At 53.6% G+C, this 21,957-nt stretch overlaps 8 protein-coding genes across 8 annotated transcripts; 3 read left to right on the top strand and 5 right to left on the bottom strand.

Moving 5' to 3' along the window:
* Positions 1-743: 743 nt before the first annotated feature.
* BDZ99DRAFT_45469 (uncharacterized protein) lies at positions 744-1,115 on the bottom strand. The gene is made up of 2 exons (XM_033718399.1): positions 990-1,115; positions 744-927 (listed from the first exon to the last, which is right to left on the bottom strand). Exons 1-2 carry the CDS (start codon positions 1,043-1,045, stop codon positions 798-800), a joined length of 186 nt encoding a protein of 61 aa, XP_033576066.1. The 5' UTR covers positions 1,046-1,115; the 3' UTR covers positions 744-797.
* Positions 1,116-1,186: 71 nt separating this feature from the next.
* BDZ99DRAFT_45448 (uncharacterized protein) lies at positions 1,187-2,031 on the bottom strand. The gene is made up of 4 exons (XM_033718391.1): positions 1,965-2,031; positions 1,655-1,903; positions 1,342-1,607; positions 1,187-1,245 (listed from the first exon to the last, which is right to left on the bottom strand). The coding sequence occupies exons 2-3, from the start codon at positions 1,841-1,843 to the stop codon at positions 1,371-1,373; spliced, it is 426 nt and encodes a 141-aa protein (XP_033576065.1). The 5' UTR covers positions 1,844-1,903; positions 1,965-2,031; the 3' UTR covers positions 1,187-1,245; positions 1,342-1,370.
* A 4,466-nt stretch (positions 2,032-6,497) lies between these two features.
* On the top strand, positions 6,498-7,233 carry BDZ99DRAFT_45344 (uncharacterized protein). The gene is made up of 2 exons (XM_033718329.1): positions 6,498-6,993; positions 7,115-7,233. The coding sequence occupies exon 1, from the start codon at positions 6,617-6,619 to the stop codon at positions 6,956-6,958; it is 342 nt and encodes a 113-aa protein (XP_033576064.1). The 5' UTR covers positions 6,498-6,616; the 3' UTR covers positions 6,959-6,993; positions 7,115-7,233.
* A 216-nt stretch (positions 7,234-7,449) lies between these two features.
* BDZ99DRAFT_463911 (uncharacterized protein) lies at positions 7,450-7,953 on the top strand. Its single transcript, XM_033720176.1, has one exon. The coding sequence runs from the start codon at positions 7,598-7,600 to the stop codon at positions 7,859-7,861; it is 264 nt and encodes an 87-aa protein (XP_033576063.1). The 5' UTR covers positions 7,450-7,597; the 3' UTR covers positions 7,862-7,953.
* Positions 7,954-8,711: 758 nt separating this feature from the next.
* On the bottom strand, positions 8,712-10,754 carry BDZ99DRAFT_389677 (serine palmitoyltransferase 2; the record flags this gene model as incomplete). The annotated part of the gene is made up of 1 exon (XM_033715650.1): positions 8,712-10,754. The coding sequence occupies one exon, from the start codon at positions 10,752-10,754 to the stop codon at positions 8,712-8,714; it is 2,043 nt and encodes a 680-aa protein (XP_033576062.1).
* Positions 10,755-13,824: 3,070 nt separating this feature from the next.
* On the bottom strand, positions 13,825-16,090 carry BDZ99DRAFT_45323 (uncharacterized protein). Its single transcript, XM_033718320.1, has 3 exons — positions 15,634-16,090; positions 15,370-15,584; positions 13,825-15,318 (listed from the first exon to the last, which is right to left on the bottom strand). The coding sequence occupies exons 1-3, from the start codon at positions 15,903-15,905 to the stop codon at positions 14,066-14,068; spliced, it is 1,740 nt and encodes a 579-aa protein (XP_033576061.1). The 5' UTR covers positions 15,906-16,090; the 3' UTR covers positions 13,825-14,065.
* A 1,710-nt stretch (positions 16,091-17,800) lies between these two features.
* BDZ99DRAFT_463908 (mitochondrial distribution and morphology protein 10) lies at positions 17,801-19,300 on the bottom strand. The gene is made up of 3 exons (XM_033720175.1): positions 19,171-19,300; positions 18,836-19,114; positions 17,801-18,783 (listed from the first exon to the last, which is right to left on the bottom strand). Exons 1-3 carry the CDS (start codon positions 19,265-19,267, stop codon positions 17,981-17,983), a joined length of 1,179 nt encoding a protein of 392 aa, XP_033576060.1. The 5' UTR covers positions 19,268-19,300; the 3' UTR covers positions 17,801-17,980.
* Positions 19,301-19,438: 138 nt separating this feature from the next.
* On the top strand, positions 19,439-20,758 carry BDZ99DRAFT_418709 (mRNA turnover protein-like protein 4). The gene is made up of 3 exons (XM_033716864.1): positions 19,439-19,786; positions 19,909-20,370; positions 20,429-20,758. Exons 1-3 carry the CDS (start codon positions 19,596-19,598, stop codon positions 20,481-20,483), a joined length of 708 nt encoding a protein of 235 aa, XP_033576059.1. The 5' UTR covers positions 19,439-19,595; the 3' UTR covers positions 20,484-20,758.
* The last annotated feature ends 1,199 nt before the right edge of the window (positions 20,759-21,957 follow it).

Genomic DNA, 21,957 nt, shown 5'->3' with positions numbered 1-21,957 from the left:
CTACTTGGTCGTGTATGATCCTAACAAGGATTTCCAAAATCAGGGGCGTTCGCCTCTCTATCGGCATTTCAGAAAATCCACTTCTTCTCATTTCCAGATGCGTATCCATTAGATTCACTCCAAATATGAGCCCAGTGAGTCACCATGAGATTTTGCTCCATTTCTTTGCTCTGCAATATAAGCACGTTGTTGAGATGGCGTGAGTTCTTTAAGTGCGATACGACTCTTCCCTGCCCTGCGAGCTCGCAGGGGTTGTCCTCAAGACGTTCATGAGTCCACATCAACGTGACTTATCCAATATCCGAAAGTATCATTCCCACTGGCGTTACCTCCGGCTTGACCCTCGCTCGACCAATAGAGTACCCCAGCCACACTTGCTACCAGTATGCCCACCGTCCATCATCCATGCTGTATCATCCATCTATGGCCATTCATGCGTTATCCTCCATTCAGAACCGTCCTCCGACCAGACCCATCCTCTATTCCAGACCTAGCCTCCATGTAGAATCATTCTCAATCCAAGCCCATCCTCCATCCAGACCTAGCCTTGACCTAGGACCATTCCCAATACAAGCTCAGCCTTCTGCTAGAACCCTTCATCCGTTCTTGATTGTACCGATAGTTCATGTGATCGATGGGGTGCAGAGACCGCAAGGAAGAGACCCCTTGAGTCCCGTTGCGGATGCTTGAGTGTCTGTGGAGACGCTCGATGTACAGCTGTACTGACCGTTCATGTGATCGACGGGGTGCAGTGGTCGCAACGAAGAAAATGCTTGAGCCCCAGTGGAAAGAATTCTTTAGCCCCGGTGGAGAGATTGCTTAAGCCCCAGTAGAGAGATTGTTCGAGCACCGGCTTGCAGGCAGATCGCCCCCCCCAGCCATATCGACCACTCAGTGTATCGACGGTGTGTAAAGACTGTGAAGGAGCTTGATTCGATGTTAGCATAATCTACGCTGACGCGAATGAATCGCTTTGGAAGAGCCCTCACCCTGGACTTATCGAAGCCTCGTCTTCGTAGTCGTGCTTCGAAGGGGGCAAGCCCATGAGACAATCGAGTATTTGGGTTTTCTGGCTTTATGTATGTTTTCTGCTCGAGATATCAATAAAAGATCACAGGCACCTAGAGGGAAGTAAACTCACTTGTTCTGTGGCCATTTAAGGATATGGCCATCCTTTCCTTGAAAAATAATGAAAAAAGGAAACGAGAGGACGGCGCGACGAACCCAATCCGCTCCTGGACCCTACTAGGAAAAGAATTAGCATGCTAACCAACCCCTCCGACATCCAAAACAACTACCACAACGACACGTTCGCATAGAAACCCCAGCATGCTAACCAACCTCTCCGATATTCCCCTCCAACGAACCGACTAGTCTCTCCGCATCCACGCTACAAAGCTCACGCCGTCGCTGATAAATGCTGACTGCCCAGCGGCGCAGAAGATAGCATAGTCCAAAGAGATACTTTTGCGATCTGGGGATTCTTTGGTTTGGGTTATGTATACGCTAGGCTTCGTGATTCGAATGGGGATAACTATCTGATCACTTTTGTTGGTTATGTCTGATCCAGGTGGAACCGCTTGGAAAATTCCCCAGCGCTGCAAGAGCTGGTATATTTAGATATACATATTAGTGAAGGCTAAGAGAAACGTACATCTGGAAATTGCCTCATCAGATCACTTGCTATCTGACCTTGTAGGACAGATAGCTGCCCCTCCGCAGGACACTTCAGTAGGGTAGTTGGGCGCACATTTGTAGCAGTATATTCTTTCGCATGTTGCGCCTCCCACTCTTCCAGTCCCTTATCAATATGTATTAGGAACTGCTGGAGATGCGATGGCATGGGTAGTGTAGGTAAATGGAGTTGGTGGGTGGCTTGTTTTGATAGGCTGCGCGTAGATCTCTAAATAAACGGCATGTTAATAAAAATGGGAGAAAGCTGCAGGGCACGGTGCATTGCTTACCTGAGAGACGACACCAACTTTGCTGAAAGGGGGGCGTCTTCAAGGCGCTGTTGAAGTTTGCACATCCTGGCGAGGGGTAGACAGTTGGGCATTTGCTCAAAAGCCTAGACCATGTGACTGCCCCAATTTCCGGCCCCATCCGTGCTGGTCTCGTCACGCGCCACTCTCCGTGTTTTGCCGGCTAGCGTAGTTCTGCGACTAAGCCACAGAGCCTCATCGAACGTCAACTCTCATGCCTTCCTTTTTGACTCGGAGCACACCGCTTCTCTCTGCCTGTAATGGGCAGGATTTATTCTCCGCATGCATACTCATGGTGCCCGGCATGCCATTCAATCAGCCGACCACGGAAACATACGTCTTGCACCGCAGGGCCTAGTCTCCGCGTCCTGGTGCGAAACTCCATTTCGCGCTTCTTCGATAATTAACAACGACATTTGTACGCGCCAATAAAAGAGACGATGGCGGGTCATGTGGGCCGCTCCTAGCATCTTCCACCCTTGCTCTGGCCTTCTGTCCGCCGATGCTTCGAGCAATGAATCAGGAGTAGTACGGTTATTATTTGGTTAGAGAGTGGCTTCGGAAAAGCTCAAGTGTAGGTAGGAAGGTTCCTTGTTGGATTAAAGAGCTTCGGAGGCGTGGAGTGCATGCTGAATACTGTGAGTTTTGTTCTGGATTTCCGGGGTGCATTGGAGGACTTCACACGGTAGTCAACGGTCGTACGCAGACAAGGCTGCTGTGAGTTCTATTCTGGATTTTCTGGGTTTATTGGAGGACTCCACACGGTGGTCAACGGGTATATGCAGACAAGAGTGCTATCGGTTTTGTTCGCGAATTCTAGAACAAGTCGGAGGACTTCAGATGGCGGTATGCACGCTACGGTCCGAGCACTCAAGCTCACTCACTACAGACGTTCGAGGTCGAGAATACAGAAATCCGAATTGAAGTGCTACCATACAACTTTTGACCACGCACCGCATCTAACTAACCATCAGGATGAAGTATGAAGTACTACAGGATATATAAACACAAGCCAAGAATGTAGAGGCATACCCATCAATCAACTCCGGAACGAGAGCCTCGTTATCAAGCTACCTCCTCCTCCAATTGCACTTGATTTGCGTCATTTCATCATCCCGGTGACTGGATAGGGCAGCAACGGCCCTCCCCGTCTCCGCCCACCCCATGGCGGAGGCGGCGCCATCTTCTTCTCCCGAGTAAGCTTCATATACTCCATACTCTCCTCTATCATTTCTCGCTGCCGCCGCTGCGCCTGCGTCTCTCGCTCCTCCAACGGCGGATACTCCGGCGCAGGTAGCCGGGGCGGACCACCATACCGAGGCACCTCGTTAGCCATCCAGCGCGGCACGTTTTGCGGGTGTCCGCTGTCCCACGTGATAGACCGCCGTTGTTGTTGCTGCTGCTGCTGGGGCGCATGCCATGGGTAGTCATTGTGCTCGGTACGCCCGTCCGAGGAGACGTAGCGGTAGGTTATCATATCAGACGGCGTCTGTGGGGGGTGGTCGTACTTTGGATGTACCGGCTCGCTCTCACGGCGACGAAGTGGCTGGCGGTACTGCGGGGGCTCGCGCTGTTGCTGGGGCTGGGGGTACTGCTGGGGCTGACGGTCCTGCTGGGGATGACGGTACTGCTGGGGCTCGCGATAGTGCTGTGGCTCGCGATATTGTGGGGGCTCGCTATACTGCTGGAGTTCACGGTGCTGCTGGGGCTCGCGGTGCGGCGTAGGCGGGCCATGGTTTCTGTACACAGGCTTTGGGCGGCGATGTTCAGTTGCTGTGTCGTGCTTGAATAGCGACCCCTTTCGCGTTGGTGGGTAGTCGTCTTCGAGGCTGCTGGGTGGGGACGGTGGACTTGTGAAATCGGAGCTGCCAGAGCGGGAGAAGACAGAGGCGCCAGCATCGTAGAACGAGTCGTCGGACTCTTGGTCAGAGTGGTTGCGGTGATGAGGGGGCTCGATCCAGCCCTTCACCTTCGAAACGGGGTCGTAGGCTAAGCTTCGGGTTTCCGGGTACATTTCAGAACGGCGATCAATAGGGGCGGGCTGGGTGATGTTGATGATTGTTGTACTAGGGTTTGTGGTTGGGGGGCTGGGTTGTCTTTTCAGGTTCTTGCCCATGGGAGGGGGTGGGTAGACCTTTTGAGGTTTGCGCTGGGTGGAGGGTTTCTCGGGCGAGTGACGGCGGTTGCGTTGGTCGATGTAGTCATCCTCTTCATCTTCTGAGCTAAGATCGGTGTCGGAGTAGTCTGAAACATCATCGTCGGTGGGATGATGGAGTATCTTGGCCTTTTGCTTGTGATAAGCTTCGCTGTCCTTCACTTTTGGAAACTTCGGTGGCTCGAATCGCATGCTTGGCTGCTGATGTGGTTTTGGCATACCGCCCATCTGTTGTGGCATACCACCCATCTGCTGCGGCATTCCACCCATTTGCTGTGGCACGACATGTTGAGGTGGTGGAGGTGGCGGCGGCGGTGGAGGAGGTGGGGCCATCTGAGGCTGCTGGTTCTGAGGGCGGTTCTGCTGTTGCTGTTGCTGCGGAGCAGGAGGGGGCGGTGGTGGTGGTGGAGGCTGCTGCATTTGCTGCTGCATCTGCTGCTTTTGCTGCTGCTGAGGAGCTGGAGGCGGAGGCGGAGGCGGAGGCGGAGGTGGGGGTGGGGGTAGGGTTGGGGTTGGGAAGCCTTGATTCTGGGTATTGGGTCTGTTTTGTCCTTGATTCCCAGCATTCGGCCCCTGATGCTGTCCTGGATGTTGGGCTTGCTTCTGGTTTTGACCTTGGGGATTCCCTGAATTTTGTTGCGAGGACTTTCCTCCTTGGGTTTGTTTCTGGCTTTGGGCATTCCCATTGCTGGCTTTGGGCTCACGTGCGAAGTATGGATCCTGATGGTCGCTGAAATGGCTAGACATGACATTTGCCTTTACTTGGGTCTTCAGTATGACTGTGATTGAAGCTACTTGTATCTGAATCCGGTTGATGTCCTTCCATTCTACATCAATACTAGCCATAGTCCATTCGATGTCCCTGGTAGACCGGGAAAGCTCGATATTCTGCTCGTCGATGAGCCTATCAATCTGGAGGCGCATATGGTCGGATTTGAGACCATCATATTCGCTCTGAACAGAGCGGGGTGCCTTTTCCTTTCTGGAGCGCGGCTTCTTAACTTGCAACATAAGATCGCTCATGGGTACTCTCATGGGGATTTGACGGACTCGCTGCCAGGAGGGTTCCATGCCTTGTGGAAGGTCATCGAGGGGCACTTTTTTGAGAATCCATCCTGTGTATTGGGGGATAAAGCCATCATAGACAGGGAATTGACTAAGAGAGGCCCTTGGTCCCACTTGCTGCACATGTCGGAACTGGTCTCCTTGCGGGAGTGGTTGCCCACCATGTCCTCCCACCATTGTGGGGATCATGTGGTGAATATGATTGAGTGATTGTTTAGGTAATAGATAACGTGAGAATATAGGCGGTCAGGTGGAGGAAGACGATAAGATAATTCGAAGTGTCAGGCAGAGCGCCTTTACGCTTAAGAAGAAAGTTGAGAGTGAGGGGTATCAACCTGACAAATAAGGCGGAGAAGGGATTGCGGTGTGAGATATATAGACATCTCTTCCTACCTTGAGTATCATGTCTGTGTTTGTCTTGCTTGACCAGGTCTCCCACGACCAGGCCTCATGCACGACTTTGGTACCACGTACAAGGCGATCGGTCAAGGACCAGCTGATAACACCAGGCTGGACCTCTGACAGTCGCTGATTGGCGTTTCCCTGTTTCGTGTGCTTGCCTCAGAATTCGAGTGGCTGCTGTGGGTTCCCGCCGGTGAGGAGCGTGCGTCCCATGCGTCGGGCGTAAAGAAGGCAACCAGAAGATGAGATGCCTTCACGGCCGCCCTCGCGACCTACTATTCGCCATCCAAAAGCATCTGGAGGCTCAACGCCATTGACCGGAAAACACCCAGCGCCAGTAAGCTGGAAATGTGTTGAATATCGCGAACAGCTTCCGGATACGCGACGCGGCCTGATGGTGTATCCTTTGTGGCCATGTCTGTTACATCCGGGAACGTGCCAGTACTTTCGACCACTATTGCTTGCATCTTGATAAGTAGAGCCCAACAAGGCTGACTATGCTTTCGTGTGAGAGATACGCGATAATGCCGTCGGCGAAACGCAAAGGGAGGAGGTCGAAGTCCACTAGAACTCGTCGATCGCCCCGCTTGGACCAGAGGCGTTGAAGGATGGCGGATCACTAACGACGCAGCAAGAAGGCAACCACCAACTAACAGGGCGATATACGACAACACCATGAGGGACAATCCGGAGGACATCGTCAGGCCATCGCCGCTCACAACCAGGGCGCAGTCCTTCGCCCGGGCGTTTCTCAGCATGTGTCTACCGCCTGATGCCCGGCACTTCTACTTCGCCAGCGCACTCTGCTCACCACCTCTGCCTGATGTCGTGCTCTGCCCAACTGAGTCACCTCTGCTCCAGCGCTGAAGCATCTGCAGTGCTGCCAGACGGCGGGCCTGACGCTGAGAAGTACCCCTCGCAGGCACCACCAAAGCCATCGTAGCACACATGCGTCGAACATTCCTCTGCTTCGTGCCTCTGCAGCCCTGCTGTGAAGGCGATCCAAACCATCATGGTGGAATCCACTCTCACGGCTGCGAGCGGAAGCTGCCTTTGCGCAGTGGAGTGCTATACGCGTCCAGCTTGCGATTCGTGTAGGGCCTGCTTTTACGAGCTCTGTAAGAACGCCTGCATATGCACAGCGTCACGCACTCCAACTGCCTTCCAGGCTGGAACTGGATCCACGCCCTCGCAGCGGGCCTCAGAGGCCGCTCCGCATGCGGGCACCCACACCGGCATGGTGGAGCACCCGATTGCTTGCCGGCAATGCGAACACATGGGTACGGCCGAGGGTTCAGCCTTGCAAGCGGGGCGGACGGGCGTCTTTTTGATATCGTGTTTCGGTCCTAGATAGGAAGGGTGTAACAACCTTTTTGAAGGACCGCGGGGGTATGGTTTGTGTGTCTCCATGCAATCCCTTCATGTCAGATTTCCACCACACACACCTTACGATGGCCTTCGGCATGGCTCTTGCGTAACCAACGCCTTCCCGATTAACGCGTGGTTCTAGATGCCCGAGTTCAAGCGAATGGCGTCTATGTCGAGGCCTCCAGGCCTTGAAACACCAACTCATCCGAGCAACGTTACCGCCATGAGTATTGGTCATACCACCAAATGCTCGGTACTAGTTCAGCAGTCTCTCGCGGTGCTTCCTAGCTTGTCAGCTTTGTACTTCAATCGCACTTGTTTTTTCTCTATTCTGCCGTGGAACAGTATCAGTTCAAGTAAATTACTTCGTATCAGGCGAGGCATCAACAATGATGGCATAGCACCAGTCGGGGAATGAACAGTGATTCCGAATCGACACCATCACGCTTTGTCTCTCAGCTCAATTGCTTAGTACTACAACATAAGAGCAAGCTTGGGAGAGCGAGCCTCCCGATGCAGACTCGCCCAATCATCTCATTTCTCAGCCTCTATACATACAAAGTAATGAGCGAAACACAATTCTCTATCTTCTTGATTCACTCCTCGATAGCACGCACCACTAGCCATGCCTCGAACTCATCCCCATTCGTCGTCTCACTATCACATCCTCATCATCTGCCCCAAAAACAAACCCACAAACACGCCTCCTCCACACTCCTGCATCGTACCCCGTTCCACGGGACATCCATCCCTCCTTCCCCGCAGCAGTGCCACACGATGGTCCTCTTGCTCGCCTGCCCGCCTCACTCCAAACCACCAAAACACACCACACCATGCCACCATGCCACGCATTCCCGAATCCGGACACCGCGCCGAACGAAAAACATGAGGCTACCACCGTATTGCCAAAACAGTCAACCTCATCAAAAACGCACGCCATGCCATCCGCCCACCACGTTGGAGCACTGCATCCACTCCATCCATACCAGCGGCCCCCCTCCGCCCAAATTTCACCCGCTTACTAATCACCGCCCGCGCCAAGCCCGCTAGCCTGCAATGCGAGCGCGTCGTTCATGCACTTTCCAACGGTTTGCTCAAACAACTTGTTTCCAACCTGCCTGCCAAGAGTTGCCGTTCAGAGGCACCCTCACGTGAATGCTGCGCATTTACCAGCAAGCAAAAGAGACGTGGGAAGGAGCCTTGGAAAGCGGTGATGCCTGCTTTCCACGCAGCCGAAAAATCAAAAAAACGCAACCCACTTTCATCTCTGCCTAGCTGCTCGAGGTTCATTCATTCCCACAGTTTGTTCTTCATTTTCACCCTTTTTTATCCCCCCCCCCCCCCAGCCCCCAGCCCATCTATATACAAGAGTGCAACACCACGGCTCTTGCCGCATTAATGATTAAAAAGCGCCCACACAGTAGGCGATGCTTAACGCTTTCAGAAGAAGAAAAAAGAGAAGTCGCCACGCCATCAGGGCCGATAGCGACTGATGCAGCCTCGAAAGCCGTATAGAACTTGATGAAAAAGCCCCCCAAAAAAAACCTCCAATGCTTTCATGCCCTCATTCCATTCCACATTGAAAAATCCCCACTTCTGAAAGTCCTTGTTTTAGTTTGATGCATGCATGCCGCAAAAAAAGCGAGTGGAAGAAATTTACAACACCGTACACACTACACCGTCCCTTATGCCACCTTGATTATCATTACACTTCTACCCCATACCCGGGCTCCCCCAATCTACCTTAGCGGCACCTTCACATCCTCAACCCCCCGCTTCAACACCTCCTCCAGCCGCCACCGGGGCGGCGACGCCACAAGCTGCATCTCACTCCCCTTCTCCCTCTCCCCGCCTTTCTCCAGCACCTCGTCCTCCCCCACCAACGGCTCCGCGCCCCCCGCAACCCCGCTCGAAAACTTCAGCTGCAGCAAATCCCCCACCTCGTCACACGCCGCAAGCATACGATCCAAATCATCCTTCGTATGCGCCGCACTAACGCAGAACCTCGCCCGCGAGCTCACGAGCGGCGTCGCGGGGTAACCCACGACAACGACCGAAATCTTGCGCTTGAGCATCTCGTGCGAGAAGGCGGGCATCTTGGCGGGGTTGTACAGCATAACGGGGATGATGGGCGAGTCGTCGTGGCCGTATACGATGAAGCCGAGGCGCTTCAAGCCGAGGCGGAGGTAGCGCGAGTTGAACGCGAGGCGCTGCAGGCGCTCCTCGCCCTGACCCGGGCAGAGGTCGCCGGTGATCATCTTGAGCGACGAGGCGATCTGGACGAGGATAGGCGGCGTGGGGGATTCGGCGAAGAGCATGGCGGCGTTGGAGACGCGGAGCTTGTCGATGATGTGTTTCTCGGCCGCGATGTAGCCGCCGTTGGCGCCGAAGGATTTGGTGAGCGTGCCCATGAGGATGTCGACATTGGAGGGGTCGACGCCGAAGTAGTCGCAGACGCCACGGCCGTTGGGCCCGAGCGCACCGATGGAGTGGGCCTCGTCGACGAAGAGGTGGAACTTGTATTTCTTCTTGAGCTCGATGATGGCGGGGAGGTTCACCATGGTGCCCTCCATGGAGTAGAGACCCTCGACGGCTACAAGGATCTTCTTCCACGGCCTGTGCGTGCGGGGTTGACCTTGGGAAATGACCTCGCGAAGCAACTTCTCTAGGTCCTTGGTGTCGTTGTGCTTGAACATTCTGATTGCAGATCCAGATAAACGGGCACCGAAACGGATAGAGGCATGGTTGAGCTCGTCCGAAATCATGAGGCAGCCTTTTCCAACCAGAGCCGGGAACGCAGTGGCATTGGTAACGAAACCCATGGAGAAGACCATGGAGGCTGGCTTGCCAACAAACTTCGCAATCAAATCCTCAACTTCAACAGCCAAGTCGGAGTTTCCTGCATCGGCGCGAGGACTGACGAGACTGATGCCGTGCTTCTTGACGGAAAGTTCCGCGGAGTCTGCACATGGACCAACAGATTGAGCAAATCCGAGGTAGTTGTACGAACTCATATTAAGGGTCTCGGTAGTCATGCCAGTCAGCGTGAACGTGTTGTTTCCATCCTTCGACGTGCGGTCCAGAAGCGTAATGAAACGTCCCGGGACTCCGGTGACCGGTCGCGAGAAACAATCATTCAGCCTCATCTTCAGCCTGCGCGTATAAAAGTTGTCGAAATCGCTATTTAACGGAGCATATCCATCGTTCTCCTTCAAGTGAGCATAGTGCTTCTGGCGGAAGCGCTTGCCGAAGAAATCCCGCACATGGCCAAAGACTATGAGAATGAGGTAACTAATATAGGTCGTAATGAGAAAGTAGTACGGCGGTTCGTCTTCAACAGGGTCGGCGAAGGCTATCGTTTCATCGGCTTGGCTGGTATATCGGTGACTCTGCGATCCCAATGGCCCAAACTCGGCGTGCGACTTGGCGAGACGGCGGGCTTCGGCTGGTGAGGGCGGCTGGAAGAGCGTTTGGGGTTCCATTGGCGACTTCTCGCCAGTTGCTGTAGAAAGACAGATGGTGGGTAGCGATAGGGTGGAGGAATTGACGCCTTGGGGCGAGGGCGAGTTTAGCAGAACGTGCTGCTGGGCTACAAGCGCGGCCTGCAGCGCAGCAGCTTCGGATGCCTTTGACTTGGGAGAGGTAGAGAAGAGTTGCGAGAAACGGTTGTTGACTTTGGAGAAGGAGGATCGGCGTACGGGCTCCTTCTCATTCATCGCATCGAGAGCAGAGGTGATGGCAGGAGGACTGTTGGCGAAAGGGTTGATCGTACGAGTCGGCATGGCAATTGGCTCAGTCTATGTAGCAGGAAGCGGGTTGTGTATGCCTTGTCTATTCGTAGATATATCGCAGGACTGGTAGCACTGCCCGGCGTCGTAACGTGCAATTGAGGCGGTGAGGTGGCGAAGGGTACGCGTTTCGAGGGATGTAAAGCTCAACTGCAGCAGGACGAGTATTAGTATCGAGGCGGTATAGGCAAAATCATTTGAGACGGCAAAAATGGAGCTGGAAAAAGTGGTGGTGGAGCTGGGTGAGGTTGCGGTGGAGTGATGACCATCTATTCGCTCATCCTCCCGGCAGCCACCGGAAGTGGAAACGGCGGATGGTGAAGCTGCAGAGAAGGCACTTACAGCGTCCGGTGACCGACGCCAGCGATTGACCTACCTGGCGATCGGGAGCGTGTGGGCAGGCTGGTCGGTCGACTTGCGGCGTCTGCAGCGGTAAAGGAGTGTGGTGCCGTGGCGTCCGAGTCGCGTTGAGGGTGTCGCTACAAGCCGGATGCGCCGCCGAGAAGGGCGTAGGAGCTGCAGATGCCAAAATGTCGCAGCTGCAGGCGGTCGACAGCTTGACCTAGCGGCGGGCTTCGTGCAGGAGAACAGAAAGAAGGATTAGGAGCTACGAGTGCATGCAGGAGGGACACGGGGACGTCGGGTTATGGAGGAGCATAGGAAATTAACAAAACGCCAAGCACCCGCTGGTGTCCTCACCCGCCACTCGCATTTTCACTGCGCCGTTTGGGTCGCAGCGTCAGGGGCACGCACAACTCTCACTGGCCGCTGCACAAATCCCACAAAAATCTGCACACCAGCGGGCCGCCGTTTTCACACAGGCCTCCCGCGGGCAACTGCACGCGAAGACCCATCTTCGGATCCATGAAACGAGGTTGAACTGGCCCGAGTCCCAGACTCCATATCCATTGCAAACATCGCACCTCGCACCGCATGTCAGCACTCATGCCCGTGGCCTTCGCGTAGTGCTGATTTCTCGTGCCTCGAAATTGCCCTATGTAAGAGTCGCCTCACCATACGCGACTATTCGACGCGGCGGCGTGTGAGCTCCGTTCCCTAGTGCAGCTCGCGAGTTCTGTATGCAATTGCGTTGTCCATCCTTCCGCGCGAGAAGATTGCTTACTACTTACTCCTGTGTGCAACATGTGTAGTACAGTAAAACCTCGGTATAGTGATACTGGTGTATAGTGATATTTTCTATACAGTAATACAAATCGCTGGACTGTAAGATTTACCTCCTATATCATTAGCTCTCCCCTTAATATAGTATCGCTAAGCCCCTCTCATACAATGTCATACTAACTGGGGCAGGATTTTGTATGGGAGAGTGGTCCGTGGCCCTCGGCCCCCCCCCTTTTTGGGCCGCCTTGGGCGGTTTTGGGACAGACTTGCTTACAAATCTCGCGCACGTGACCCTATGTAAAGTGATATTTTCTATACAGCGATAATACCCCTAGTCACCGACCCCTACCACTATACCGAGGTTTTACTGTAGTATAACGCTGCTCCCTCTCGCCCTCACCGCAAGTCGCGGTCAATCCTACATGCGCCTGAGGCGGCATACTTCTTAAGGTCACCGGCAACGAGCGCCATTATGGCGACCATCAGCACGCGCTCGCCGCCCTTCGTCACACCCAATTACGCCCACCCGTCTAGCAAACTTCCCTCACAGTCTCTACCGTTAGCTGCCGCCCATCTCCTTCCACCCCCGCCGTCGTGTCCTCCACCGAGAAGCAGTCCAAGCATTGCTGCGAGTCTATCAAGCAAAGGGAACAAATTAGGCGGACAGCCAGCTCCTGGCTAGTTAGCTGCCCTACGCGAAGGCCACGGGTAACTAAGCCTCACAATTCACCCAGTTACCCTCTCCCCCCTGCATTTAACAGCCTCGCATAGAATCAGCTTACACAAATTCGAACGCCGGCAACCGGTCTTTACACAACCCTCCAGCATCTAGAAGCCCTGCTTAGCCTCCCCATAACGCGCTCCACCCTTGTAATCGCACACTACCGCCCAGGCTTTCTCCTCCCCTCGCGTGCACAACCTCCAGTGCTCGGGCAACTCGGTCACACGCGATCTCGCGATCTCAGGGCACAATATCTACACATGATTAAATATAGTCATATTAGAGAAGTACCTTATCCTAGCCATGCCTGATGCCATATCCCGAAAAAACACCATTACAGCAAAAACGAGGAAAAGTGTAAATAAACAAAGAAATAGTAGGCTCAAAAGAAGCAGAAGTAGCGCTCACAACAAGCAGACAAACAGAGACCCCTCGGTCTAATCTAGGACCATATTTCTAATAAAAAAAATGATTGCCTATGCACGCACAGCGCGTCGAGAGAGAAGAGTCAAACGACACACACACACCCTCCACACACCGAAAGACACACGACATGGCTCGATTTTGAGAGAGGCTTCGGAAGGATATCAAGATAGTTCCCACATCATCGACTAAAAACTTCTGGAAGAAGCCCTGTAAATAAGTAGTAGGATACGCGGTAGCCGCACAGCGGCTTGCTTAATCTCTTCTCTGCTTCACAAGACACTCGCTCGCTTCCATGCCATCGCCTGCCTGTCTGCCTGCCCATACTATGATCCTCCACACACTCCACGCTCTGCACGCACTCTGATAGTAGTAAATCTGGAACAAAGGAAAGACACAAAAAACATACGAAAAGAAAAAACCACAAGACAAAAATGCCAATGCACACACACAGAGCCCCCAACATGAGAACGAACAAATAGAAAGAAAAAAAGCCAGGCAGGCAATCAATCCCATCTCAAAAGAAACACCTTTCACCTCGTCTCTTAGCCTTTCCATCCGTCCCCGACGGGACGCCCGGCGCAGGCTCCACCAGTCCGCCTATTCTTATGACTCCCGTGTGTGTGTTGAGTCTGTTGTGTGCCCCACCAGCCGTTTGTTTCCGCACACCCCGCAACGCCTTGTGATCCTTTGCCCCGTGTTTCGTTCAATCTGCGTAACGGAAGGATTGGAGATTAAGTTTTTCCCAATTCGACGAATGGGAAGTAATACTGAATTTTTGAAGAAAAAAAAGTTAGAAGAAGTATTTCGAGTTAGGGGGTAAGTGTATCGTGACTGATGGCAAGGGGTAACTTGCCATCCGTCAGGCACGCAGGCAATGTGAGCCTATGCAGATAGAGTCTAGGCCTGTCTCGAGGCTGGAGTCCAAGGGCATGCTGCACATGTTTGCAGCACACATGAGACACGATCGATGCAGGTATTAGAGTGACTATGAGGAGCGAAGAGAAACCGAGTCGTGTTCTGGTCGCGATGCTCATTGTCACAGTTGGTGATTCTCGGGTGACAGGCTAGACGGGTCGATTGTGCCGAACTGCACCAAGTTGTGCATGTCAAGGTCGTCGACGTTGTCTTCCATGGGCGACCGGAACGGAAGGTTTAGCGTCTGCTTGGCGTACATGTCGGTCAGGGACAGGGCCTCGTCCGAAACACCATTGTCGTGCGACATCTGGTAGAGGTCGCCTGAGCCGTCCCGCCCCATCGACGTCAACGGCGGTGATTGGTTCGCTATGACTGGATCGGGAGGACCCATTGCAGACATAGGCGAGACGGAATGCTGCCCGTTCTGCCCGTTCGGCATGGGCGACAGATACGGGATGTTATATTGAGTGTTGAAGTTGGACGCGGGTATGTTGTCGGTCGGGGGTCCCGACGTGAAGAAGGCCGGGGTGCCATACTCGGAGGGCGAGTTGGCGGTTGTCGCAGACATGGGATACTGGCGGTAGTCTAACCCATATCCAGCCGAAGTGTCGATGCTGAGGTTCGGGCCGATGGGGCCTGGCTGCTGGGGGTGGTGCTGGGGAATGGGGGCAAAAATCTCCGGGTTGGGGATGTACGGAGACGGCTCCTGCTGGATCAGAAACGAGGGCATCGGGTTTCGCAACATGGAAAAGTCAACTGCGACAGGCACCGAACGACTCCGTTGACGCTTGTGGCCACGCCCAGGGTGGAGGCCAGGCCCGAACGGGCCGTCGTGAAACATACCCATGTGCGGATGCGCAATGTGGTTTGGCTGCGACGCCGGCCGGTGGTTGATTGGCGAAACTGGCGCCGAAACAGCGAGCGCGTTGTGGTCGTAGAGGTTGTGTCGGCTCTGAAACGACTCCAGCGACACCAGCTTGGCCAGCTGCCCGCTGAGCACTTTGGGATGGCCGCCGAGGTGGTGTACGAGAACCTGTGACGCCTGCTGCTCCTCGGTAAAGTCACCGCACTGGTAGAATCCGCCGGAGCCGGACGAGTCCATGAAGAAGTTTGGTGGCCGGTTCAGCTCCACGATAAGGCCGCCGGGTCGTTGTGCTGCACCTTCGGCATTGCTGGCGACATCTCCGTTTTCGAGGCTGATGTTCTTGATGTAAGCGAAGGGGTACTCGATCTTGTAGCCAGCCGAGTCGTTGTTGATGTAATAGGTAACACAGCACTTCTCCGGCGAGTAGAAGATGACGAGGTCCATCGCACTCTGGCCAACGCGGCGCCACGAGCCGATGCTCAGCGAGCGACATGCGAAGTGATGTATGACTGTGATACATTAGACGAGAGAAAGTGAATGTGAGTACACCTGCAACTCACCAACTTTGGAGGAGCTCGTGTCAGTGTTGAGCATCATGGAGCCACTTCCGTAGCCCGCCAGGGATCCGGATCGACCTAGGGAAAAGTCCCGTCCCATCGATTTGCCAGACTCCATAGCTTGCAGGGCAAGATATCGACGCATTGATTCTGGGATGTCGTTACAGTCCTCGCCGCTCTCGATGCTCTTCTTCGCAATGTTCTTTATCTTTGCTCGCCTATGAAATCATCAGTATTGGACGTGCAGCCCACTCGCGGTGCTCCTACCTGTTCTGGAACCAGATCTGTACAGAACGCTCCGTCATGTTGATCTCCTGGGCTATTCTCTCGCGTACGGCTGCGGTTGGCGTCGGGTTCTTGTTGAATTCCACCTCGAGGGTGACGAGCTGGTCTTGCGTGGCGCGCTGTCGCTTCTGGTTCTTCTGCTGCTGGGTTAGTGTGCTTTTGCGGGGCGGCCGGCGAGCGGCCGAAGAGCTGGTGGTGGCCGAGGCGGTCGGCGAGGGTGTCGAAGACATCTTGGTGTCCTCCATTTGCTCCATTGGAAGTACTATGTGTACGGGGGGCCTCGCAGTGGCGGCGTGGGGTCCGGAGAGAAGAAAGCGACGGTCCGCCTCGTCTGTGGCTCGTCGTAACTATTGTCAAAAATATTGTCCAAGCAATGGACGCGGTCGAGGCCGGATTGAATGAATGTAGAGGGCGCAAGCTTCGGGCGCGGGATCGAGCTGAAAGGAGCGTAGGGGCCGCGGTCGAGAGCTCGTGTCGAAGTCACCGTCCAGGCGTGCGTCGAAGTATAGTAAGTTAAGCTGCTGGCTGGGAGCAGTAATGGATCGACCGAGAGCGATGCTGGCAGAAGCCGAAAGGATGGGTTTGGAGTCGTGAGGACTAAGGAGGGGACAGGCAGAGCCCAAAAATGAATGAACGTGAGCGGAAGCTGGAAGGAGTGACAGCTATCCACGGAAAAGACAACAAGGACGAGAAGAGAACGTGGTGGACGACTGAGGTGACGATACAGAGTCCGTGGGGAGCAGAGGAGATGATGGAGTTGTCAGGCAGGAGCGAAGAAATGAAGGGGCGTGGGCTTCCCTAGGGGTTCCAAGGGCGTAACCGAATCGGGCGCGGGCACGTGCCATTCACCATCTTTTAATAGCCAACGGCTGCCGCAGACTCGACTTTATTCTCTACGATATTCTATATTGCACTTGTTCTCTGGATGCTCTTTTCGCCTGGCCATTGGAATACCCCGTGTACAGACACAGCAGCGTCAATGGGCACCGCGCCGTTGGTCTGCGCCCGCCGTGGATGGCGACACCAACAGCTGCCGTGAGGCTTCTGCCAGGTCCCGCGCACGGCCAGGCGAATTGGTCGCTCGGATCAGGCGGCCTGGCGTGCAAGGCGTGTGGAACAGCGCCAGGAACCGCCCACAGGAGCCGCAGAAAGGCGCTGCTGACGGCGCCAGAAGATCCCAGCGGAGCCCTCGATTGGACAGAAACCCCCGCTCTCCAACAGCCACCGCAAGCATCGCAGGCATGAACTGCAGGGCTGTTCACCTGGCCAGCTGCAGCTACCGGCTCCGAGAATCACCCTTTTACCCATTGCCCTAGCGAGGGGGAAAAGCGTGGGACACCCGCGTTTGATCGCACTGCAAGTTTGCTCGCGACGGGGTACATCTACAGCCTCGAGCACTTGTGAATACCTTCGTCTGCTGCTTGCATATCTCCTCCTATGTTTTAGTCGTATCACTGGCTCGTGGTGTCGAGATAATGGGCGGTAATGTGATGTGATTTGTCGGAATCACGTGATACGCCATCTCCTCCCCTCGACGCGTTCCAGTGGCTTTTTCCTGCGCCTGTTATCACCCCGACGCGTGAAAACGGCGCAAAACAAGCACATCCTCCGGGTATCGCATGATGCCATCGCCGATGTCCCGCCCGGTCGAACTGCGAAAGCTCCGCTGCCAAAGCTATCCAGCGCAGCAGCTCTAGGCCATGTGGTGACATCTGACAGGTTTGTTCTGGATCTAGAAGCATGCTACGTCCAGCGCATTTTGCGGCTGACTCGGCATGCACCATTGCTCCGAATCCCCTGTCTCACGTGTAGTGGTCGCAGAAAACGCGTGAGGAATTGATGCTCGGCGTTTGAACGATTGGGTGTACTTGCGACTGCTGTCAGACCCGGAAGGCGATCTCCGACGAACTCATGGTTAGGAGACACCCGATGAGCCATATTCGCCTCAGGCAATGGAGAATTGTATGCTTTTCGCAGGCTTCGGCTTAATACGCCCCGTCAACTCCTGGCTTCAAAACGGTGCTGTTTGGGCTTGGGAATCATGACGGCATTACGTCTTGGCCTTACCCCACAAACTGTTTCATCGACGCGGCGACTCATACACTTTGTTAGTGAGGCCATTTGCGGGTGTTTTATAGTAGGAGGACATGAAGTTGATGCTGTGATATACTAGCAAAGCTACAATGCTACTGTTAGTACGTTAGTTTGGCTCCAATATAAATGAGTTTAGTATCGCTCTCCATTTCGAATACGCCAGAGCCTCTCAGCCAGCACAAAGCCGCAATGCGTTTGCATGAATCATACGATTCATACGCCATATATTTCATTATCATGACGAGTATTGTAGCTCCACGCCCACGGCCCTGAAGATCTGCTCTCGCCGCTTCAGGTCTAAGCTCGCCCCCAGAGTGAACAGTAGCTCCTTAACGCGGCCTTCCCACAGCAATCCAATCTTCCAGTTCTGGTCAACTCTTGCTTTTAAAACACCCGCCACGTCCTCGTCCGGTTTTGGTGTCAGAGCGTCCCAATCAGGGCGTAGCTTCTTTACCGCCCATTCGACCTCGGGGTTTCGCCGCCTTCGCCACAATTCACATCCGACCTGGAGATCGCTTTCGTAGGAGTAGAAGTTAAAATCGAACCGCGAACATAGTGCTAGATTCTGGCCAGCTTTGACTGCGTAAGTCGAAGAGAGGTTGCCCATTAGGGGATTCAGCGTAAGCGTCATCGTGTAGGGGAATCCAGTATGGTGCGGCAGCGTTGTGAACCGCAGGCCGGTACTTATGCCACCGCTCTTGTTTAGTAGTCCATAGTAGAGTTCTGCGCCGGCGCTGAATCGGCCGTAGATTGGCTCAGTCGTTTCTTGGCCGGTGGGTATGGCAGGTTCAACACGGGGGTCGAACCCAAAGTTGTATAGTCCGCGTACGCCCATTAAAGCACTGTCGGTGCTATACATATACTCCGTGCTGTATTTGCCATGGTCGTTTTGAAGAAGTCCCAATATTGTGCCGCCATTGTTGAGGTTCGAATCACTAACGCATGATATCCTCAATTGTCGAGTAGGTGATAGTCGCCGGAGATAGAGTGCCTCAAGGGTAGAGTGCGGAACCAGTATCCGGCCATATAAGAGCGTTTCTAGATGATCGTTTAGGTGACATTTCATGTGAACGAGTGCATTCAAGCTCACTCTTTCGATCTATCCGTTTACCGCCGTGCCATAACTCCCACCATGCATCGTCATCTGGTCTCCGGAGCTCTCTTAAATGACGATATCCTCTTATAACACGGTGCAAGTCTATGTCGCAACTCTTTGCGCTTGTTTGAAGCGGTACCGAGGAGTAGAGGTATGAGACGGATCCATCAACAACGCCCACGCTCCCGATACTGTAAGATGTGGCAAAGGTCGGTGCCGCAAGAGACGATAGATTTAAACGCAAGCCACGGGGGGTATCGAAATCGAGTAAAGCTTATTGCTGAATGAGTACGACGGTAGTCATGGAGCACCGTGGAAGAGACACCAACCTTGCGCAGTTGCGTTCAGCGTCCCGTAAGAGTTGTCGCGGTTCCAACCGGTTGCTTCAGCGAATGCGTTTTGGACATAATCCATAAAACCGAGCATCTCCAAAGTCGTCGAGCAACATTCTGAGCCTCAAAGCCAGCAATGGCGGGCCCCGAGGTCAAATGCCACCTTGAAAGCAAGCGCCACAAATGCCAAGACATTTGGTTCCCGCTAAAAATGGGCCCCATCGAAAAGTTTCTAAATTTCGCAGTTGGACGACACGACCTTCACCAACCAGGAATTGCAACGCTCTCGCGACCTCCAGCGCTTTGTATCACGTAAATAAACCTGGCCCAGCTCTAGAGGCCAAGTTTCTCGACTACAAAAAGTAGTCTTCGCAGATAGCGACTCACTAACAGCCAAAAACCCCACCTCCAAACCACCCAAAATGCCGAAATCCAAGCGCGCGAAGATCATCCACATGTCCAAGACGGACAAGAAGGGCAAAGAACTCTCGCAAAAGCTCTTCGCGAACGTACGCGAAGCAGCAGACACGTACCAATACATCTTCGTCTTCTCCGTCGAAAACATGCGCAACACCTACCTAAAAGAAGTGCGCTCAGAGTTCTCAGATAGCAGGTAATATCTAATTTCTACTTTCTTCCCGCATTCTATACTTTATACTCTTAGTAGTCTATCCTCCAATACCATATCCCACATCACCCATCCACAGCCCTCCTAAATCTAACACCCACCCCCAGACTCTTCTTCGGCAAAACAAAAGTAATGGCCAAAGCCCTCGGCCTCACCGACTCCGACGAGCACCTCCCGAACTTACACGCCCTAACCCCCTACCTCGCCGGCAACGTCGGCCTCCTCTTCACGTCCCGCGACCCCTCCGCCGTCCTCGCCCACTTCGCCGCCTACACCCAGACCGACTACGCGCGCGCCGGCATCCCCGCCACGCAAACCTTCACCGTGCCCGCGGGGACCGTGTACTCACGCGGCGGCGAGCTCGCCGTCGAGGACGACGTGCCGCTGCCCCACTCGCTGGAAGTGACGGTGCGCAAGTGGGGGATGCCCACCCGGCTCGTTTCAGGGAAAGTGATACTCGAGGACGATTATGAGGTGTGCAAGGAAGGGCAGGTGCTGAATAGCCACCAGACAGCGCTGCTGAAGATGTTTGGGGTGGCCATGGCGGAGTTTAGGGTGGATATGAAGGCGTGAGTTACTTCCTGATTGATGAGCTGAGGTGGTTGAGATCTGACTAACCGGGTTTAGGTACTATTCTGCGGCGACGCAGGAGGTCAAGGAGGTGGAGGCGATGGAGGAGTAGGTGTAGACACAATGATAGGGCGTTCGGAGCGTCTTGCGCTTGGCTTAAGATGTGATGATGGGATGCGTCACGGCTGTTCTATCTGATGTCCTCGAAAACTGCATGGTGAAGGCGTTGGGGCAATGGCGTTATGGAAGAGGCAGCACGAAGGGCATGATAACATGTCCTTGACATCCAGCTTTTGCATGTTTTATACCTTCTAGATAAACCGAAATCGTTCCCCACTAGCTGGGTAAGAGATGTCACTACCATAAGCGTTCGTGTCATCGCAATGTTCGTCATACCGCCCCGCAAAATTCTCATCTGCATAATGAAAAACAGTACCTCGCCATGTATTGCCCCATTTACTGAGGGTGTCCACTTCTCCAGCTAGCACTGGACGAAATGCAAGAGCTGTACTTTCGCATTTATGTCTCTTTAGCGTGAGCCCTCTCATAATGAAGATCAATCGTTCTACCTATGGCACACAACCTGCGCCAGGCAGCAGCAGTACTCTGGCTGCTATCATCCCCGCATGGGTACTCACAGTTTCCGTTTCCTGTCGGCGACTTGTATAAGCACTTCGGCACAGGGCATTGCATCAGAGCATCGAGTGTTTCCTTCTTCCTAATGTGGTCGGCCTATGGAAATTAGGGCATTCGCACCGAAAAGTATGGGAATAATTCCTACAAATTCTTTCCGTAGGTCTTCTGAACCTCTGTTCGAATGTGATATGCGACGACTGGTAGCAAAAAGATTTATTGCGGAGGCGGTGAAAGTGGATTCGTCCTGCAGAGGTTAGGTCCAGACCAACATGGAAGATGAAATTGTACCCACCATCTCTGAAAAGGTCCCATGTCTTCTGATCAACCAGGTTGCATCCCAAGAGCACCACCATATATAGAGCCAGTTTATGTCTATGAAGTCCTCCGCATTCGTTGCATACATATTGAAGACCGACTTTGACCTGGCTTACAGTTGCGCATGGTGCGGAATTGCGTGGGTACAGAGGATTTTCAGAATATATTGTGTGTTTTCCGGGATCCAGATGCTCCCATGGAACGAGTGAGGGATACTTTGTGCGAAGAATGGAAAAGGCTCTATTTGCAGCACTTCGGCGAAATTTGAGGCAAGCAAACATAGACGACTGGCGGAAGCACTGTCTCTTCGACTTCCAGCAACTACCTGTGTAAAGATGTTGATAAACATCTTTAAAAGGTATTTTGCATTTAGGACAAGGCCGAGCCTTCAAGTGCTTTAGTGGATTTGGGAAGGGTGCGTTTTTGCACGATCTCATAACATGTTTGTAAATACAGCTTACGCGCTGCTTACAAAACTGACAAAGCTCCCGGTAACGTGTTCTACATGCATGTGGTGGTTACAAGCGAGTGGTGGCGCTTAATTTTTGGTGCGATTTGGACGTTTTGACACCCCAGCAACCTCAACAACTATAAAAGATTTGAATCTATAACTTAGAATAAAGATATGCATAGCT

The sequence above is a fragment of the Mytilinidion resinicola genome (genome assembly GCF_010093595.1).
Source record: "Mytilinidion resinicola strain CBS 304.34 unplaced genomic scaffold BDZ99scaffold_11, whole genome shotgun sequence".
Lineage (NCBI taxonomy): Eukaryota > Fungi > Ascomycota > Dothideomycetes > Mytilinidiales > Mytilinidiaceae > Mytilinidion > Mytilinidion resinicola.
Note: the sequence above shows the minus strand (reverse complement) of the source record. Positions and strands in the feature narration are given on the sequence as shown.

Bases quoted from the DNA above. Each gene is read 5' to 3' on its own strand.
- BDZ99DRAFT_45448 (XM_033718391.1), bottom strand. From the start codon at position 1,843: ATGCCATCGCATCTCCAGCAGTTCCTAATACATATTGATAAGGGACTG. The intron at 1,608-1,654 runs GTACGTTTCTCT...TAAATATACCAG, and splicing joins TGATGAGGCAATTTCCAGAT to CTCTTGCAGCGCTGGGGAAT.
- BDZ99DRAFT_45469 (XM_033718399.1), bottom strand. From the start codon at position 1,045: ATGGGCTTGCCCCCTTCGAAGCACGACTACGAAGACGAGGCTTCGATA. The intron at 928-989 runs GTGAGGGCTCTT...CATCGAATCAAG, and splicing joins GAGGCTTCGATAAGTCCAGG to CTCCTTCACAGTCTTTACAC.
- BDZ99DRAFT_463911 (XM_033720176.1), top strand. From the start codon at position 7,598: ATGCCTCGAACTCATCCCCATTCGTCGTCTCACTATCACATCCTCATC.
- BDZ99DRAFT_45323 (XM_033718320.1), bottom strand. From the start codon at position 15,905: ATGGAGCAAATGGAGGACACCAAGATGTCTTCGACACCCTCGCCGACC. The intron at 15,585-15,633 runs GTAGGAGCACCG...ATGATTTCATAG, and splicing joins CAGATCTGGTTCCAGAACAG to GCGAGCAAAGATAAAGAACA. The intron at 15,319-15,369 runs GTGAGTTGCAGG...AATGTATCACAG, and splicing joins CACGAGCTCCTCCAAAGTTG to TCATACATCACTTCGCATGT.
- BDZ99DRAFT_463908 (XM_033720175.1), bottom strand. From the start codon at position 19,267: ATGCTCGGTTTTATGGATTATGTCCAAAACGCATTCGCTGAAGCAACC. The intron at 19,115-19,170 runs GTTGGTGTCTCT...TTCAGCAATAAG, and splicing joins GCTGAACGCAACTGCGCAAG to CTTTACTCGATTTCGATACC. The intron at 18,784-18,835 runs GTGAGCTTGAAT...ACGATCATCTAG, and splicing joins TAAACGGATAGATCGAAAGA to AAACGCTCTTATATGGCCGG.
- BDZ99DRAFT_45344 (XM_033718329.1), top strand. From the start codon at position 6,617: ATGGTGGAATCCACTCTCACGGCTGCGAGCGGAAGCTGCCTTTGCGCA.
- BDZ99DRAFT_418709 (XM_033716864.1), top strand. From the start codon at position 19,596: ATGCCGAAATCCAAGCGCGCGAAGATCATCCACATGTCCAAGACGGAC. The intron at 19,787-19,908 runs GTAATATCTAAT...ACCCACCCCCAG, and splicing joins TCAGAGTTCTCAGATAGCAG to ACTCTTCTTCGGCAAAACAA. The intron at 20,371-20,428 runs GTGAGTTACTTC...AACCGGGTTTAG, and splicing joins TTTAGGGTGGATATGAAGGC to GTACTATTCTGCGGCGACGC.